The following is a 13,738-nucleotide window of genomic DNA, read 5'->3' on the forward strand; positions in this document are numbered from 1 at the left end:
TCTTACACCAAGTAGAAAGGAGCAATATCCTTCCTGATTTACAAAAAAAAAAGGTTCAAAGCAAAATACTGCATTATTATGATGTTTCCTCTTCCACTTAAATTCTCTCCAAAATAAAAACAAAAATAGAAGAATCTTTAGGCAATTTGTTCACCCCCCCCTTAGGCAATTTTTTCCCCCCCCCCCCCCAAAAAAAAAAAAATTATTATTATTATTATACGATTCTTTAGGCAATTTGTTCCTCTCAACCTATTTTTTAATCTTTATTACAATGATTTTTAGGCAATTGCCCCAACCCCTCCTAAAAGTTTTAAAATATTATGATCTAGGCAATTGCCCCCGGTATAATTAATCACATTGTATAGAGGTGTTATTGTTAGAAAATGATGAACCAAATACAAAGAGAAATAGTAAATCAAACTTCGTTCCAGGGCCGCTACCCTCCTAAAACCCCTGCAGGTTAAACCCCGCCAGGAAGCGCTGCCCCCTTAGACTCTTGACATATCTACCAACAATTACTTATAAGTTTGCCCCCCTGAAAATTATGGCTGATTCCACCCCTGATTGCAAGCAAATACCCACTGCTAATTCCTTCATTTAAAATTAAAGCAAAAACAACATATCATGTATGATCAGATACAGGTTCCAAAGGCTCTCAGGTTTCTCCATGGGAGATAATTACAGATTCTTTTCAGCACTATATTTCTTTCTTCGCTTTATATAATTCTATATTGTTCTATATTGAAAGGACATTAATATCAAGATAGAGCAATACAGGTCTAAATATAAACATAGCATCAAAAACAAAAAGCATGTTTTGATAGATTTAGGCTTTGTTTGGCACGACTTTTTTACTGTTTCTTAAAGCAATTTTTTAGTATAATAATTAATATTTTTATACTAAAAATTTTCTTTAATAAATAGTGAGAAAGTCGTCCCAAACAAGGCCTTAATTCGCTCTGACAAGTTTTGACGCCCATCCCCTGCACAACATCTTCACTTCTCCAGCCCTCATCTTTGACTCTGCTCCTCTTTTCTTCCTCCTCACCACCGTCTTCTCCTCAGTAGCAGGAGTCAGAGTTTGCAGAGCTTCAGTCTTCTCATCATCAAAAATACATTGCACCATTTGGAGCACCTCACTCATCTTTGGCCTCAACTTAGGATGCTTGTTCAGGCACTTATTGGCTACACCAGCAAGCTTCATAGCAGACTTCACTGAGCAGCTCCCTTTTATCCTTGGATCTAGGATAAAGTGGAACTTCTTGGCATCAGTAGTGTAAGGCTTGATCCACTCCAGGAGATTTTGCTCACACTTGGGCCGGTTTCGATCCATAGGACGGCGACCGGTGATGAGTTCATAAAGGACTATGCCATAGCTCCATATGTCGCTCTTCGCAGTGAGCCGGCCGGTTTGAACATACTCAGGAGCAGCATAGCCAATTGTTCCCACCACCTGATAGATTGATTCTTGGAGGTTTCAGATTTACTTTTCTTCTTTTTTTTTCTTTTTTTAAACGAGAATGCATATAGCAATTTTATTTAAAAAAACAACTACTTACACACACATTCCTCAACAAATGCAAAAAAGGAGGAGGAATATTATTAGAACTAATATCATCCAAAAAAAAATCTAAAAGAGCTAAAAGTTTACACATAAATCCGCTAACTTATTACATTTCCTATTAGAAAAAAGAAATAAAACTTGCTTAAAATCACTAAGAAAACCTAAATCCTTGGGATTTAGGATATCTACTATAGGGGTGTCAATTTTGGGTCACGGGTCGGGTTCGGGTCGAACCCAGAACTGATCCGGGTAGGAAAACGGATTGACCCTAACCCAACCCGGGTAGGAAAACGGGTTGGAAATCCAAACCCGACCCGGCGGGTTGTCGGGCGCACGGTAGCGTGCTGGCAAGCGTGGGCAGCTTCGCGGGCAGGGGGCGGGCAGGGTCGGGCAACTCCGTGGGCAGCCAGACAGGTACACGGGCGGCCGGGCAGACGTTTTAAACGGGTTTCCGGGTTGACCCGGCAACCCGTCGGGTCAACCTGAACCCGACCCGTTTTTCAAACAGGTCGAATCCGGGAACCCGAACCCAATGCGGTTTGAAAACGGGTCGGGTTTTCGTGTTGTGTCAAATATTGACACCCCTAATCCACCACCACATTTGCCTTACTAAATAAATTTTGAAAAAAATTTGATAACATTATAATTATCACCTTCTATAATAACACCTTGAGCATCAAATATTCATTCTTGAATAAATTTCCTCAAAGAAAGAACTGAAAACATTTCAACTTGTGGGCAATCCCAATGAAGACAATTGAATCCAAAAACACATAAGAACCGTTACAACAATACATGATTCAACATGCATTGTTTAGTAAATTGGAAATATAACTTCTTGAATGTTTCTTCAGATTCATTACTTGTCACGGCATTGCTTCATAGTCAAGAAAGTCTTAGAATGCTGGGAGATACCTGCTTGAGCTTAGTTCACAAATTTATAACGCAAGCAAATTCAAGCTTTTTTTTTTTAAGGGGAAATTGATGTGTAAAGAGTGAGATTTACGATATTTCCTATTTTGAGGAAGATTTGTTGCTTCATTCATTTCGAAAGAAATGAAAATGATCAAGAAATTTGACACAGACGTTTAAAAAGCTAGTTTGCTTCAGATTCCATGATTCATTGAAGCATTGATTCACTTGTGACGTTTACAATGTGGATGGAACAAGGTAAAGAGCATGCTTCCTAGATAATGCGAAAAAGAAATCGACCAATATGAACTTGTATAAGATATGCGACAGAAGTGCAATAGCTGAAATTAGGGAATAATATTATAAAATTTTATAATAGTCTATGGACTGATTAGTGGGCAACAAGAACAACAACAACAAGTCTTTATCCCACTACGTGGGGTTGGCTGCATGAATCATTTTTCTCTATTATGTTCGAATAAGAGTGAGATTCTCATTTAGATCTAATAAAGAAATGTCATTTCTAATATTTTCTAACCAAGTCTTTTTAGTCTACCTCGACCTTTCACGATCCTAACAATCAAAAAAACATAAACCCTAGATTTTCTTACACTTGAAAAATCTAACCCTTAACTAAAAAAAATACCTAAAATCCAATGTGGAGTACTCCTAGAGGGCGGCCGGAAGTTTCAACTTCGCCGTAGAGAGGCGGCGCCGGCGGGAGAAGCGGAGGGAAGGGAAGCCGGCGGGTAAGGACCGTGTGGGAGCTCTCTGTTTCGCGAACTGGAGCCGTGCGGGTAGGAAAAATTCGGGAGGAGCTGCTGCCGTGCGGGTTTAAGGAGAAAAAAACATTCATTTTAAGTGGGTGGGCCCATTCCCATGAGGCGTACGCCTCACTAAGAATTGCGCAATTGCGCCTCTGAGGCGCGCCTCAGTCCCTGTGAGGCGTACGCCACAGCCAGGGGTGGAATTGCGTAAGCTTCGAGGCGGTTTTGGGATGAATTGCGCAAAGGCACGCCTCTTATTGCGCAATTTTAAACAGAGACCAGAATACCAAAATTTAAACCCTAAACTATCAATCTACTTAACCTTCTCTCATCCATTTAGTTTTTTGAATGCATAGAATATTTATCTTCCTATGAATCATAATATTAATTAATTTTATTAATTTGTCTGTAAAGAACCTACATTTCACGATCCTAACCTAATTTTAGTTTCATGGACTAGCTTTGTTGCCTACATCAGTCCATGATATGAGAACCCTTGCCTATTTAACACTGCATACGGGCGCCGATGCAGCGACTCTTGCACTTCTCATTGTATTCAGGCCATACAATGCGTCTCTTCTAGGGAACACTCTAACATTAACACAATGTATTAAAAGATTCATGTCATGATTATTCGACAAGTTTTATGCTGGCTGTCGACTACCTAATACAACCCTCCACTTTTCTCATCCAAGACTATTGATTATTCAACAAGTTTTACGCTGGCTGTCGACTACCTGGCAATGGCAGTGTTACAAAAAAAATAATATGACAGCGGAAGAGTAGATAAGAATCTTATGGATCAAAGATAGATAGGAATCATATGGATCAATGATATGGCAGTGGAAGAGGAAGGAAAGATGGTAGAAAGACTTGATGAGTGTTGGTCTCAATTGGAAAAAAATTATGCAAGAGTTTCACAAATTCAAATAGATGAAATATACTGAGCGCGTCATCAATCATATGAAAGAGTGTTGACTTGTACAAAGATATAAAAAAAAAAGAAAATCAAAATCAAATCCCTTACCTGCCGCCCCACGTTGCACGATCCAGCGCCGCTCGTCGCACGTCGAGGCCATACCTCGCATCGCTTCTCCCCACGTCGCGTGCACGACTCAGGTGCGTCGTTAAAAGAGATGAAGGGAACGAGACTGTAGGCCTCCACGAACGCACGCAATACCTCTCTCGCTCATCGTCTCCTTCCTGGCTACTCGACTCCGCTCCTTCGATGACATTTCCTGCGAGATCGGAAGTTACGACATTAGGATCGGAAGAAATGACGGGAGTCGCCCTCTGTGAAGACAACTTCCTTCCTTTCACGGGCTCCTTCCGCCGATCCTCTCACCCAACTCAAGCTAGTGACCGTGCTTCCCCAGCTCCTTGCCGTCCGACCCCGCTCCTTCGTGGCTGAGCAACTTTGTTGCTTCGACGACTTTCCACACCTGTTGGACCGAAAGTTATACATTTCGATCAGAAGCACAACGAGAGCCCGCCGCTAATGAAGGTAACTTGGTCCCTTTCACGCTTCTTTGGTCGAACCCATAAGCAGAGAGAGAAGGGGGGCGGGGTTAAAGGGAATCCGGTCCGACGCCTACGACGAGACAGACAGTCACCTAAAGTCTCTCTCTTATTTCGACTAGCGTGTCGGGCCGGCGAACCACCTATGCACGCCTTTGTTGAGCGTGGTGGGAGGAAACCCGATGCGACTCCTATGACGAGGTAAGCGAGCGACCCTCGCTATCCTGCTTCGACGTGCGCACCGAGCCGACAAACCACCTATGCACGTCTTTGTTGAGCGTGGTAGGAGGGAAATCGGTGCGACGCACACGACGAGGCTAGGTGAGCCTAGTGTACTCTTTTCTTTGCGCGGCCGGAATAATTCATAAGTATCCCCGGGCGAGGGGAAAGCAAACTGCTCTTTTCTTGTAACAGGTACCGTCAAAGACCTACCATGCACGTCTTTATTGTGCGTGGTGGGAAGAAAAATCACGGCCGCGGTGTCCTCAAAAGAGGGCACCTACCATGCACGCCTTTGTTGCGCTTGGAGGGCAAGGCCTGATTTTCTCGTACTTTTCCCCTAAACGGGGGAGCGCCGGGAGGCTGCCGAAATTTCAGGTGAAATATTACTACACTTGGACCTGTTTTGAACTCAAAAAAAAATAACAAAGAGCCCGGACTTAAATGAGAAAGAGCAGTGGACTTTTGAACTTGATTGAACATGAGCAGAGGACCTGAACAGAACTCAAATTATTAATAAAGATCAAATTCAAATGAAATAAGATCAAAGTTAGAACCAAATCCAAGTCAATCTGAATATGAAATTGTACCTGCAAAAACTTCAGAAGACTCTGAATAATCAACTTGAACTTGTACTCTGAAGTCAAAACTAGATCAAGATGTGGACAACAATAACTTATGCATTCGAGCTTAAACTGTACGACGCCAAGTGAAATTTGGATTTGCAAGCATTAAATTCAAATCCGGATGAACCCAATATGGCAGTAGAAGACTTGAATGAATCTGAAAAACTCATATTGAGTTTGAAACTCAAGCTTGAATGAAACTGAACTTGGAATCAAATATATCCAAAGAACATAGCCTTAACTATATACGAGGAAGCTCAAACTACAAGACCTCGATGCATGGACTCCTACAATAATCCCTATAAATGCCTGTTGATTGAGAAGGTAATACGGGAGACCAATAATGGAATATCCGCCCCCTACAAGCAAGTGCAATCATCAACCACCTGAGATTGGTGACAGGTGGGCATGATGTAGGCAATAATGGGTCTCCTACGAACGATTCCAGGAGCTCATAATGGCTACAACGGGTCCTTGCAAATGAATACAACCTACTTGTGGATAACAACAGTGGATATGTCGTAGGTACAACGAACCACTGTGGGCACAAGTATAGACATCCCCCCACCTGAGATTGGTGAAAGGTGGATGTGATGCGGATGTAAAGGACTCTCCTACGAATACTCCTAGGAGCTCATAGTGGATACAACGAGTCCCTGCAAATATATACAAGTCGCTTGTGGATAACAACAGTGGGTATATCGTAGGTACAACGAACCACTGTGGGCATAAGTATTGATATCACCTACGACATTGTTGATCAAGATCTTCAAGCATTTCGGGTACAAGGGCGACTTGATGTACAAAAAGTACTCCCTGGCAGAATCAGAAAGAAGTTTGAACAAATTAGAACCAAACTTCCTGGTGTTCCAAAGTCTCTTCTTAGTTTCATACTTGAGAAGAAAACAGTTCTGGCGTCTACAAACACCGAAAATAACAAGTCCACTACATCGAAGAGCCTAAAAGGAGTTCTTTCCAAATCAACGGTCATTGACTCCAAAGTCCAGAAAGTCCCGACCCCGGTGAATGAAAAAAGGGGGGAGTCAATATCAAGACCAGACCGCCACCAGATCCGCAACACTCGTACTAGCGAACATAAGGCGTGTATAAGCTCTCAAATGAAATGTTATGTATTCAAATGATAATTACCTGCACAACTAAAATATTTCAAAGAACCCCTACACGTGCACCATAAATTGTAAGCACATATGTACACTAAAGGGGTAAATTTAATCATAACCCGCATGGGCCCCAGCGAGCATGTTATTGGTACACACGTGACGTCTAGAGATGCTGCTTCAAGTTCGAATCCGATCCTTCTATACGGATCGATAGGAGTCGACAGGGTTCGAACCTTCAAACAAATACATGGTTGTGGGGACCGATGTATTTATTTCAATACATTCATATTAGGCCTTCAAGGCATACAATCGAAAGAATTCACTAAACAAAATGCATGAGGCCTACGAAACCCGATCCTCCTAAGCACGCAAATAGGAGTAGACAAGGTTCAAACTATCGGATAAATAGGCGATCACGAAGTCGATCGGAATATTTATCTTATACATTCATATTAGGCCTTCAACAAAGAAAATTCACAAACTAAGGCACAAAGCCTACGAGAAGCCCGATCCTCTGTCGACAGCTAGACAGAGTCGACAAGGTTCAAGCTTTAAATGGAAATAACCCCTAACACCCCGATGATGGCCGTGTTGAATGTAAAGCTCAACCGTAGGGGTCCATTTCAAATATTTTCAAACCCTATCCCAAATACCCACAAAAATTCAAAAAACTCCACAAAAATCCCAAAACCCTAAAATATTTAAAAATGAAACTATCCATCTCAACGCTTAAAGCAAAATCCATCCATCCTCTGCAACGGTTTGTCGAGGTGGACAAATTTAAAACTACTTCAGCTCACAAAGAGCCAAATCCCTAGTCGAAAATATTATTAGGATCCATTCTCAAACAGTCTCCTGCCGATAAGGATGTGGTACGTGTCCTCTGACCGGCAGTCTGCCGCCAAATGGCAACGCAGGATAAACGGTTACGACCCGGGGCCCTCTGAACCGAGTGGTTTTGCCGCCAAATGGCACCACGAAATATCGGTTATGGCTATCGCCGTTACGTTCCTTATTGGCATCAAATCCTTGATATATGAATCAATAGGATATGATTGATAGGGCACAAAACCCTCTGTTAGCTAAGGTGGATTTAAATTTGTCCCCTTAGACAAACATCCAACCCAGGTCAACAAGGTCCCCTTGGACGAAGCAATCCATGGCTGTCGACAAGGATCCTTCTGTTAGGTTGGGTCGACAACCTCCTCTGACTAAGTAGACCAGGGACCACGATGGCCCAGGATGACGTAACCATGGGATCTTGATCGGGTCTATCATCCATTTCCCCACCATCCGCTTTAAGTGCAAGATGGTGAAATTTCTATTTTAAATATTAAACCCAAGGCTTTGAAAATCGGACCGGTCAATGAACCGGAGAATGAGGGGTTAGAGGTTTGATGGTTCAACCGGGGTCGAACCGGATGACGTAATAAATATTTATTATATTTAAATATTATAATAATAACACAATTATTTATAAATATATAACAAAAAATTAAAAAAAAATTATAAAACTTTTACTTATATAATATTGGTGACAAAACCCAGTAGCCCACACTTAGCCAACTATATGCTTTTTTCATCCACAACAATGCAATTAAAACCAGAGAAATTTAGGGCAGATTAGTCATCCATGCACAACAATAATAAGTTTAGAAATTTTATTCACCAAATCTGCAACACAAAACAAAAGGAAAATCCACCAAAAACATTAAAATTGCTACTATATGCCAGATACCACGTATCTTTATGTATCTGATCAACGACTAGCCTTAATCAAAAGTTCTCTCTCGTGATCGGGAGGGGTAATTAACTATAGGGGCTTGCGCCTATAGGAAACCAGAACTCAGATCATAAAGTCCTCACAAAATGAGGGCGAAATCTCTGGGTAGTGTCTTATCTACAAACCCATCTGCCTTCCAAAATTTACCTCGGAACTTAGTTCGTTAAAACTCCCCTCGCCGAATAAAAAGAAAACCGAGCGGGGAGGCCGGGGCCGAATTTTCGGAGCCCACAAAGAGAGACTTATTAGCTCACATATATTAAGCTTGCATAACTTTACTAAAGGTTTTTTGCTTCCTGTCATGCATTTGGCATAGGAATTGGGGGTCAAAGTGGATAACCTGTAGCTTATTTTATTGGAAAGTCAAATGATGTGAAACACATATTTCAAACTTCAGTCTATGATGCATGTTAAATTTATTGAATGTAGAGCATTGCAATATAATTTTCTTATATTTTTTAGTGTACTTGGATGTGTATTTTCAAGTGCTTCACAAGTATGAATAACAGCTTCTGGAGGAAAGTCTTTCATTACTGTCATAAGGTCTAGTTCTTTCTTGGTGTGGCTGTTATCCATATTCTTATTTTAATTTCTGTACTCGTTAATTTTGCATGTTATTGGAATTTCATCAAACCACTATACACTATCCAAAATGGAAATGAAAGCTTAACAAATTGCGTCCATGCAAAGAGTATAATATGCATTTTAAATCAACACCATTTAACTACACTTACCGCGGTTGAAACATGCGTCAATCCTTCTGTTGGTCCTTGTCTCGCCAAGCCAAAGTCAGATAGTTTTGCATTCCAATGCTCATCCAATAAAATGTTGGATGGCTTGAAATCTCGAAAAATAATCTATGAATATATCAACACAAAGAGTCATGGAAAACCAAATTTTAGAATAATACATGTTCTCAAAAATAGTCCTTTGTAATGGAAGGAATATTCAGAAGATTACTAAAGCACAAAAAAGTATTGGAAAGCGAAAAAGCTATTTAGAAGACTTAGAGTTTTGTTTAGGACAGCTTTCTTACTACTTAAAGCAGTTTTCTAGTACAAAATTTTTATTTTTTATAGGCTTCATTTGGGACGGCTTTCTTACTGCTTAAATTAGCTTTCTAGTATAAAAATTAAAATTTTTGTACTAAAACTCTGTTTTAAGGAGCAATAAAAAAGCCATTCCAAACGAAGCCGGGGATAGTGTTTTGTCATTGCTTTTTTGTTACTTTCAAGAAATTTTTATAATAGAAATTTGCTTTAAAAAAATAGTAATTTTTACACTAGTAAGTTAATTTAAAAAACAGTAAGAAAATGGTCCTAAATAAAACCTTATATAAAGAACTTTTGACATATGTAAATACTTAAAGTCCTTCAAATTTCCTATCTAAACCCATTCCATCTCAAAAAAAATGAATAAAGTACTATCTCAAGAATTCCACATTCTTCAACCACAGAAGTTCTCAAAATGAAATATTAACAACTTCTGATCATTTTACAAATACCATCATTTTAGTTGAATCATGTCAGGGAAGTTCAGAATATAAACAAATAATCAGCCACCAAGCAGCTCAAATTCATGACTACAATACAGCAAGATTATGTAGCAAATCATATACTTGCTTCCCTTATGAAGAAAACTGACTTAAATTCCTCATTTTCCTGAAGGAAAATCAGGAGAAACCATAATATAAAGATATAAATAAGATACACAGAAAGGAATAAAGTACCTGAAGTTCCATCCCTTCATGTAAGTATGTTAAACCACGAGCCGCATCAAGAGCTATCTTTAATCTCATGGCCCATGAAAGAGGGACAGATACTTTTGGAGATAAGCGATATTCTACGCTTCCATTTTGCATATATTCATAAACAAGCAGTCTCTGAATTCCTCTTTCATCATCTTCAGCACAATAACCAACTAATTTCACAAGATTTGGATGCTCAACCGCTCCTAAAACATTTACCTCAGTCTTATGTCCCTGGAATTGGAGTAAAAACTAGATCAACAAATAAAATGGCAAGGTTTTTTTTATCTTTTTCATTAGATAACTGATACAGAAAGACATTATCTTGGATTGCTTCTTATTCAATGCAGAAATGAACAAATCTACTGTAGCTATAAATCTTAGTAAGCAAAACCAAAAGAAATATTCTTATTCAGTGAAATGGTGTGAGAAACCTCAGTAGCCTTAAAATTTTCTTTCAAGAAATAGCGTTGAGAATTTTGAGATATCAACTTATCAAGCAGAACAAATATGCAAGACCACAAAGCAGATCCCTTGTACTTAGTTTTTTAACCTTTAGACAGTGGCCGAGATCTATATTAAATTTTCTCAGCAAACCAAACTTCAGCCACCTACCCCATCTCTTCTCTGTTTTACACAGCCAACTCTTCCAACAGTAGCAACCACCCTTCACTCATCCAACCACCTCTTCCTGTCATGCTTCCTACAAAGCCCTCCAAACAGCCCTATAGCCATCTATACTGCAACATCAAGCCAACCTTACCCCAACCAAGCCAGTCACCAAACTAAGGATTATGATATGAATGTGATGCAAGTTGGTAATGATGATTTTGTCAAAGTTGTTGACAAGAAAAATAGGAAAAAATAAATAAAAATATGGTGCAAGATTTGAAGCTTTCTGAAGGTAGACCTACGAGATCTAAAATTCCTTCTAAATTCTGTTGCTAATGGTGATTTGTGTTCTCCTAAAAACTGCTGTCCCAGCAGTTTGACAGCACCCTCGCAGCAGATTTTTTTGCACCAAACAGTGGAAATAAGAGAAACGAAGCAAGATCTTCACTAGTAGATGCAAGAAAACAAAGAAAGATACAACGTTCTTCGATTCGAGAGGAAGAACAACTCTCCACAAGTCTCTAGCAAACCCTAGAGCCCAAGCACACAATGAGATCTCAAACTTTTCATTCAAATTCAAGATGAGGACCTAATTCCCCCCTTTCCCCCTCTTTAACTCTCATCCCCATACAAAATCCCTAAACAGCCCTTCTATTCAAATTTCCCCCCCTTTCCATTCAAATTTTCCCTCCAACCCTTGAATTAACTCCATGTGGGGCCCGCCTAGAGTAAGTAAGGACCGGATGGGCCCGCCTAACATTACTCCCCTCCCAAAGACTCACCTTGTCCTCAAGGTGAAATGAAGGAAATTGATCTTTCATTCTTTCAAATGGCTCCCATGTAGCATCAAATTCGGGGAGCCCTTTCCATGCGATCAACACCTCTTTGTTTCCTTCCTGGTCAAGTCTCACATCTTTCATCTCCTCCCTCAAACCACAAAAGCCTGTAAACTCCTCTACCTGCAGCTGCACTCACAAAACCCAAACAGTATACTTCTCCATCTCTTCTTCCCCAATCCGATAGCCCTCACAGACCTCACTACCTACAGCGGCCCAATACTCAACATTTGCAACCACATACAACCCACAAACAGCCCACTAAACACCTCTTCCCCTTAACATCCTGAACACCTAATTCAGCCCATTCCACCTCCAACCACACAAACCCAGCAGCCCTCTTCCTATTTCCTATTTCCTATTTCTCACCCAACCAGCAGCTTCCGCCTGCCATTGCAGTCACCTATACAAGCACTCCAAGTTCAACACTCAAGACACCATTTCTCCAAACACAAACCAGCAGATCCCTCACATTTCTCAACACCTCACTAGCACCATCCCTTCTCCTCACCCAGCCCAACAGCGACTTTCACTCCACAGCAGCCCACTACAACTGCAAGCCGACCTCTATAGTCATCTCCACCTAAACCTGCAGCAACTATAGTCCATTCCAGCTCCAACGTTCATCCAAACAGCCATACCTCTTTCTCTCTATATCAGGGAATATCCAACTGTCTCTAAGCTCTTTCATCTCTCTAGTTAGTTTGTTGTAAAAAAAAAGAGGAAAATGAGATTTAAAAAAGAGAAAAGAGAGAGGAATTCCAAAGAGAGAGAAAGAGAGAGAGAGTGTGTGAGAGAGAGAAATTGTGTTTTGGTCCTTCGTACCCTTGCCGCCGTCGTCGTCGCTCCTCTTGTGCAAGGTATAAACTCCCTAAACTCAAAAAACCCCCAAATCCCATTTTCGGTGCTTGTGGTGCAACGAGCAGACCATCTATGCATGCTTTTCTTAGTGCGGTGGGAGAAAGCTCGATGCAACGCTTGCAGTGAGCCTTGTGCATGCTTTTCTTAGCATAGAGGGGTAAAACCTAAGTACCTGTATGTGCTTTCAAGCCGACGGGAAAATTTTGCAAAAGTTTCGCGCAAGTACTCTTGCAACCCAAGCATGCCTTTCTTAGCGTGGTGGGGCAGAAGATCATGGTCGTGGTGTCGCTCTACACAAATCATGCATGTCTTTCTTGATGTGATGGTAAGCCTAGACTCCCAAACATTCCCCTAAATAGGAGAGACACCTGGAGGCTGCCAAAATTCAAACTGACAATGAACAAGACTTAAGCAAAATTGTAGGGAACAAAACTTAAACTAAGCAAGGAAGTGGAATTTAAACTGATAAATGCACAATCACAATAAAAATACAAATGCTAAATAACAGTCTTGGTCATTGAAATGAACATAAATGCAAGCAGGGGACTTGTGGTGGAAAAAACTCCAAGCATAATTTGTTTGCAAGCAATGATTAGCAGGAATCAAGGATAATGTGTAATTTAATTGCAAGCAAATGCACAAAATCCTTTAACAAATAATGCAAACCATGTATTACTGATAGTAGTTGATGTGTATTATTTGTATCAATCATGCAAGCAAATTCACTATTCTTTTTGCAAGTAAAGGAGGTTGACATGCCGTGAACACAATGACTTGTTAATTAACATGTATTCAAGGAATTCGAAGAAAACGCAGTTTGCATGCAATCAATGTTACCTGATTGCAAACAGACAAGACAAATCATTTGTAAATAATAATACTGATAGGAAACACTTGGATTTCCAAGTGTTTCTCACCAAAACCAAGTAGATCCAATGTAAAACTGCTGTCCACAGCAGGAAAACAGCCAAAAACAGTAGGAAAGCAGGGAAAAACTGCAGAAAAATCAGAGAAAAGACTTGTATTTTACTAGTAGTTGCAAGGAAAATAGCAAAGATACAATTGATCCTCAATTCGAGAGGAGGATCGATCTCTCCCAAATCTCTAGACGCCGCTAGAGCCCAAAGAAAACCTAAATCTACGAGATCTCAAATTTCAGCCAAATTCAAGAT

At 40.4% G+C, this 13,738-nt stretch overlaps 1 protein-coding gene across 1 annotated transcript in view; it reads right to left on the reverse strand.

The window, feature by feature from the left end:
• Positions 1 to 564: 564 nt before the first annotated feature.
• Positions 565 to 13,738, reverse strand: part of LOC110098838 (serine/threonine-protein kinase PCRK1-like) — a 22,471-nt gene continuing 9,297 nt past the window's right edge. Inside the window, exons 3-5 of the mRNA XM_028695732.1 lie at positions 10,240 to 10,491; positions 9,245 to 9,367; positions 565 to 1,453 (exon numbers count right to left, since the gene is read on the reverse strand). Of these exons, the coding sequence (XP_028551565.1) occupies positions 950 to 1,453; positions 9,245 to 9,367; positions 10,240 to 10,491 (879 nt within the window). The 3' untranslated portion in view covers positions 565 to 949. The remainder of the gene's footprint in view (positions 1,454 to 9,244; positions 9,368 to 10,239; positions 10,492 to 13,738) is intronic.

This window comes from Dendrobium catenatum, unplaced genomic scaffold, assembly GCF_001605985.2.
Source record: "Dendrobium catenatum unplaced genomic scaffold, ASM160598v2 fragScaff_scaffold_670, whole genome shotgun sequence".
NCBI classification, from domain to species: domain Eukaryota; kingdom Viridiplantae; phylum Streptophyta; class Magnoliopsida; order Asparagales; family Orchidaceae; genus Dendrobium; species Dendrobium catenatum.